The 6,009-nt window shown below is 36.6% G+C and overlaps 1 protein-coding gene across 1 annotated transcript; it reads right to left on the reverse strand.

The window, feature by feature from the left end:
- Positions 1 to 1,582: 1,582 nt before the first annotated feature.
- LOC309798311 (uncharacterized protein) lies at positions 1,583 to 4,878 on the reverse strand (the record flags this gene model as incomplete). Its single annotated transcript, XM_082646537.1, has 5 exons — positions 1,583 to 1,715; positions 2,607 to 2,675; positions 3,888 to 4,086; positions 4,226 to 4,315; positions 4,768 to 4,878. The coding sequence occupies 5 exons, from the start codon at positions 4,876 to 4,878 to the stop codon at positions 1,666 to 1,668; spliced, it is 519 nt and encodes a 172-aa protein (XP_082502663.1). The 3' UTR covers positions 1,583 to 1,665.
- Positions 4,879 to 6,009: the final 1,131 nt, after the last annotated feature.

Consider the following 6,009-nt stretch of genomic DNA (forward strand, 5'->3'; position numbering starts at 1 on the left):
AACCCATTGGGCCACTCTTGCACGCGACAAGGACAGAAGGAGGAATTACTAGCGCCCGCTCGATTCAATCGAAGATCAACCGGAATACGGGTGAAACAGGTGATACAGTACCTTACCAGAAAAAGAAGGCAGTAAATAAAAAAGGAAACAAAGTCAACAGAGTGTTCAATAGTGTGAATCTATCATTTAAGTTACACACTAAATGCTGTGTTCAACAGAACTACCATACTTACCGATGAAGTACTCAAAACTTGATTTAAAGTCGTCGAATTAGATAAGTTCTTGCCGTGAAACGAACATATCACAGCACGGAAAAAAGGGAATCAGTAAGCACGACATTTGAAATATCTTCGAATTTAGAACGTTCCTTCTCATATGACTTTAGCAGTTAATGACCATTCTATTCACCGTTGCCAGATGAAATCTAATGCACTTCATATCAATGAAGCTCACTGTGCACTTCTAATGATATAGAATGTAGAATTTTTGCCTCATCCGCTTTAATGTTAATAAAAAAGTCCTCACATTGTTCAGATCATTTTGGTATGCTAGACTGCAAACCCTTATAATAAAACACAAACATATTCATCGTTTTCACTCGAACATAATCGTAAATTAAAGTATTCAGAATAGAAACCCTATACTGGAATCATTTTATATTGCTTAGCATTTCATTGCGAAATTTATGCATGTTTAAAATGGAATCTTTGCATTGAAAATTTTGAGTCTTTGCGGTGAAATATCACACCGTACGTTGTGCAATTGCCTTATTGAGTCCCTGTAATCGATTCAGGACTAAATTCCTATTCATGATGTACAATTTAATTCTCATTAAGAGTGCCACGTTTTTGCCACCGAGCGTTCCTTTCTGCAGAAAATCTTTCTTTTTATATATTAAAGCAGAACAGTTTCTAAAGCTTTTTAGTCCTTTTTAGAAGTATTATTTTAAACTCCCTCATAATTCACTACGAAATACGTTCGAATAGAGTATTCCATATTTGTTCTTGAAGAGCACCAATGTTAACACATAACTCTCGACTCAAATTTGCCTAATTGCAGCGTAGGTCAACGCCTAATCTCAAATTTGTCACGAAGTTATCGATTTTCAAGTAATAGACGATAGTTTCCTTGATAATTTGAAGATATGGAAGTGAGAAAATAACACTAATATAGAGTACTTTTCGCTCTAAGGTGAATGCTATCAATCATATTTACTCTCTGTTATTACTCTGGCATATTAAACGAACACAGTGAAATAAAAATTTAAGTGACCTGAAGCTTATCTATAAAAAGAAATGCATTGAATTCAATGCACTTCTTCCTTCCGTCTTGCCCGTTTCCCCTCCCTCCTCTTCTATAAAACGATGGATCTAGAGGGTTATGTGTTAACATTAACACTTTTTACACGACCCATTTACATTACAGTGATTGATTGCAACTAGAAAACCAATATTTTCAATATTTGCTAAATTTCAATCGAGCAGCAACTAGAGTCAAACTGCTTTAGTTTTCATACCACATTTCCTATTATAGTGAGTCAGATATGTATAATATTTATTGCCTCATGAAAAAGGACAGTATAGCTCATCAGTTCGATTAAAATAACGCTAAATTCTTTAAATAGTAAAGTGAATACATAGTTGTCAATCATTTCGCATTTATTGCCTAGCACTTGCCCGGTGGTCCAAAGTTGTCATAGTCTGCTTTGTCCAATGCTAAAAACCAAGAACTTGAAATCGTCTAGAACTTTTAGATGAAATATTCAACTCTTCATTATTTACGTTCCTAAACGTTTCTCATATAGTCAGAAAGTCCAATAAAAGGCAGAACTTAAGAGCGCACATGTAGTGTACGAAGCTCTCAATATGCTGACCAACTGGATTCCTATCTTCTCACAAAAGAAGCATAAAGTCTTTTCTATTGAGCCGTAGAGAGCTTGATCGAATAGATCCTAATCAGCTCAGCACATCTCTCATTTGCTAGAATACATTAAACTTTCCAGAATTCAAGTAAATACTACTTTATAAGGAATGTCTACGAAGCCTCAACATTAGAGTGTACTTGGCAGGAATATTCAGCAACATTGATGGTATTGCGGTCCACTAAACAAAATAAATTATTATCAGATTACTATGGAAAAGCTCCTCTGCAATTCACAAAAGCCGAAGATTGCTTGTGGTGTTCTGGCAAGGCTATCACGAGAATTCTACCTTTGACCACCGTTCAATCACATTGATGAAGAAAACAAAATCCTCTTGTGGTAGCCGAACTCAGACGTAAATCCGGAGACCTTCGCTGATGACGGGTGTAAGACAAGGAATAGAATAAAAGTCATGGCATCTGCACAATATGTGATAATGAATCTTATAAATAAAAAAAAATGTCTAACATTACCTACTATAATATTACACCCATACCTTCCGGCTTAAAGAATTCATAAATCGAAAGCGAATGTAGAAACGCACTACATTAATTAAAAAACATTGATCTATGAAGTAGTAGCAACCAGAATGCTGTCGTCATGAGACCCGTTTTATTTGATTCTATTGGAGACGAATTTATTGAAGTCAAACGAACACTGAAGATGTAAAGGAAATCAAACTCACCCATTTGTTCAGCCGCAGCCAATAAAGCCATATTCTCACATACCTCTCCCTCAGTAACTGATATGGTTTCTGAATTCGAATATTTAGCGATTATCCCAGTACCAGCCAGATACTACCATACTCTACTAGGTAAAATGGATAGTATATTGAGTATTACAACCTTGAACAGTTGTGTATTAACTCGCTAACATTGTTCAAATTGTAAACAAACCATCACACTCAAAAAAAAACACTCAAAGGTTAGGAAAATAATCCCTGTAAAATTATTAACATTTTAATTTCAACAATGAAAGCAGCTAAACATAATCTTGATGGAAATGTAAATGTTATTGTTATAGCTTAGAATTCTGTTAACATTGTCAAGAAAGAAAAAAGTCGCAATGAATTTTATTCTCAATTAAATCGGAAACTCAGAAACAAAACTTTGAGAGCCCCGAACTACGAAGAACACTAATCTGGATCGTGCTGGATCACTATATATCTGTGCACCCGAAATCTTCATTCAAAAGCCCATATGAAAGTAAGCATATTTCAAGAATTTCAAATGATCACATAGATTGGACAACATGATTCTTTCTAATTCACATTTTTTTCCAATAACAGGAGACATGAAGACGCTAAATTTTTGAAATTTTCAACGCAAGTGCCACATCCGCAAACGCCAAGAACACATTTGATAACATGTGTCGTGCTCAACGAAATCTCTATTGTTAAATAAGTTCGCCATGGCCTTCAGTATGAGCTGACATATATCAGTTTAAGATTTTTTCTTTTTTTTCTTTTCTTTCGCCATTTTTTCTTTTCTTTCGCCATTTTCTTTCATCAGATAGATGTACAGTGCTTAATGCATTTCCGGTGTTATACGTTAATTCTTTTTAAAATTGGAAACAGAATGCTATGTAAATAGATAATAAAGGCTTCGCATTGCTTAAGCTACAAAAGTAATATAGCAGTATGGTTACAATAAAAGTTATTTCTTGCAGGTAAAGAAAACCTTGAAATCTTAGTCAAACCATGGCTATAAATGTCAACAAGAACATTGTTACGGTAGAATTATATGCTGTATAATCTATCTTGAACATCTAGTCAAAATCGAAGAATCAAACGTTGGGCAATGTTCATTATTTTATAGGTTATATTTACTGAAATTGTACGTATTGGTAGATCGCTCCTACGAAAACCGTAAATGAAAATGAAAACAAAAGCTCATAACTGTTAATTACCTCTCAGCATAGGATTGACAATATTTTCTAATTAACGACTTAACTGCTTCAAACGAACCTTCTTTCTTGTTCTTTTTCAAAGGTAGGTTAACCTTTTTATCAACACCTTTAACGTTTTTCTTCTTGACATCTTGATTTGCTTCTTGTTTTACCTTAATTAAAGCTTCACCAGTTTTCTTCTGCTGTAACAATCTTCCTTTGTTCTTATTTTCTTCTACATTAACTTTGGTAGCCGCCTTTCTTTGATCAGCATTTTTCTGGAATTTAAAATAAAAAAATGAGAAATAGTTTTAAAATTTTAACACTATGAGAGAGTTAAATGGAATCGACGACAAATAAGACAAATCGCATTTCTCGCGTATAGAATATGGAATATATAAAAATGTTAAGAAATACGTTAATGGGCATTCGTCCTGTACTTTTCTCTTCTCGACGTTGAACACAGAAGCACATAAAGTATATTAATCCGAACAGACAGAAAAGTTGCTGAAAATTTTCAACACATCTCATCGAACATAAGATTCGAGGTCATCGTATATATATTCTCTCATCTCGAAATACTCATCTGAAATGACTACATTTAACTTACTATTAGCAAGTCCGACATGAGCGGCCGAAAGACATTCAGATAGATATGAAATAATACCTCCTCTGATATATCACTAAAACAATAAAATCTGATCTCTCGACTATTGAATCAAATCACAGATATTTCCGATAAATATATTAACCTATTATAATTAGGTATTCTGAAATCGACATTCTATCTGAGAACAAACAACATTCGGTTCAGACACGGCAAGACTCGAACATTTGAAGAATCTTGTGCCAGTTTTCATTAACGCCCAGCTCATTTTTTCACACGCTACCTATCAGAATGCAAAGTTCCAAATCAATAGAATACCATCAAAACCGTGTTGTTGTACAAAATGGGAGACCTCCACAACATTGGCAATTATCGCCCAGTCTGCCTGCTGTCTGTCGTCTATAAACTCTTTACTCGAATCATCCTCAATAGTTAGACAGAACACTGGACGAGGTGCAGCCATGCGAGCAAGCAGGTTTTAAAAAAGGATTCACCACGACAGATCACATAAACACAATAACGGACTCATTAAAGCGTCATGAGAGTATAGAGACCGCTCTCTCGAACTTTCATCGACTTGAAGAAAGCTTTGACTCTGTTGAGACAGAAGCAGTGATAGAAGCTCTGGGAAACCAGGGCGTCGCTACTCAATACATCAAGATCCTTCGTGAGCTATATAAGAATTTTCACGACTATCGTATCGCCATTCTACAACGAAATTGGAATTAACGTAAAGAGAGGCGTTAGACAAAGCGATAGGGGTTCGATAAGGCGACATAACCTCGCCAAAACTACGACCCTCGAAGACGTTATGCGAAAATTGGAATGGGATAATGAAGGAGTGAAATTCGACGGTCGGCAACTACACCATCTTTCTTTGCTGATGACATCGTCCTTATAACATCAAACATCAGTCAAGCGGAACGAATGCTTGCCGAGTTTAACAAAGTTTGTGGAAGTATTGGGCTTGGCCTTCGGCTAAATCTAGCAAAAACGATGTTCATGAGGAACGGATGGGTTTCTAATGTCCCGTTTACGCTCATCGGAACAGATATTTTCGAACGCTCTAGTGCTGTCTATCTAGGTCGAGAAATCAACATGATGAACGATTTAGCTCCAAAGTTGAGCAGGAGGAAGAGAGCAGCATGGGGAGCTTTTAGGGCATCGATGCTGTAGTGAAGAGGAAGAAGAACTCTCGACTCCGTGCCCACCTTTTTGACATAGCGATTAATCCTGCCTTAACGTACGCACCAGAGACTTGGTAGCTACGCAAGCAGGATGAAAGAACACTCAGCGTTACTGAACGCGAAGTCGAAAGGCAATGGTAGAAGTGACCCGTATCACGCAAGTGAGAAAGGGAATAGGAAGCTCGGAGTCAACGATCGAAGATTAGAGACACCGTTACATAGCCAAAGTGTCAAAAATAAGGTGCGCCGGGCACGTGATGCGACTAAATGACAGCCGATGGGCAATAGCCGTCACGGACTGAATTTCTCGAGATGTCAAGCGCACAGCAGGAAGATTACCGACTCGATGGTCAGAGTTCTTCATAAAAACGCTGAAGGAATGGTATGATGCTGAACGTGTTCGTAAA

This window comes from Mesoplodon mirus (genome assembly GCF_964341445.2).
Source record: "Mesoplodon mirus genome assembly, contig: HAP1_SCAFFOLD_2705, whole genome shotgun sequence".
In the NCBI taxonomy this organism is placed as follows: Eukaryota; Metazoa; Chordata; class Mammalia; order Artiodactyla; family Ziphiidae; genus Mesoplodon; species Mesoplodon mirus.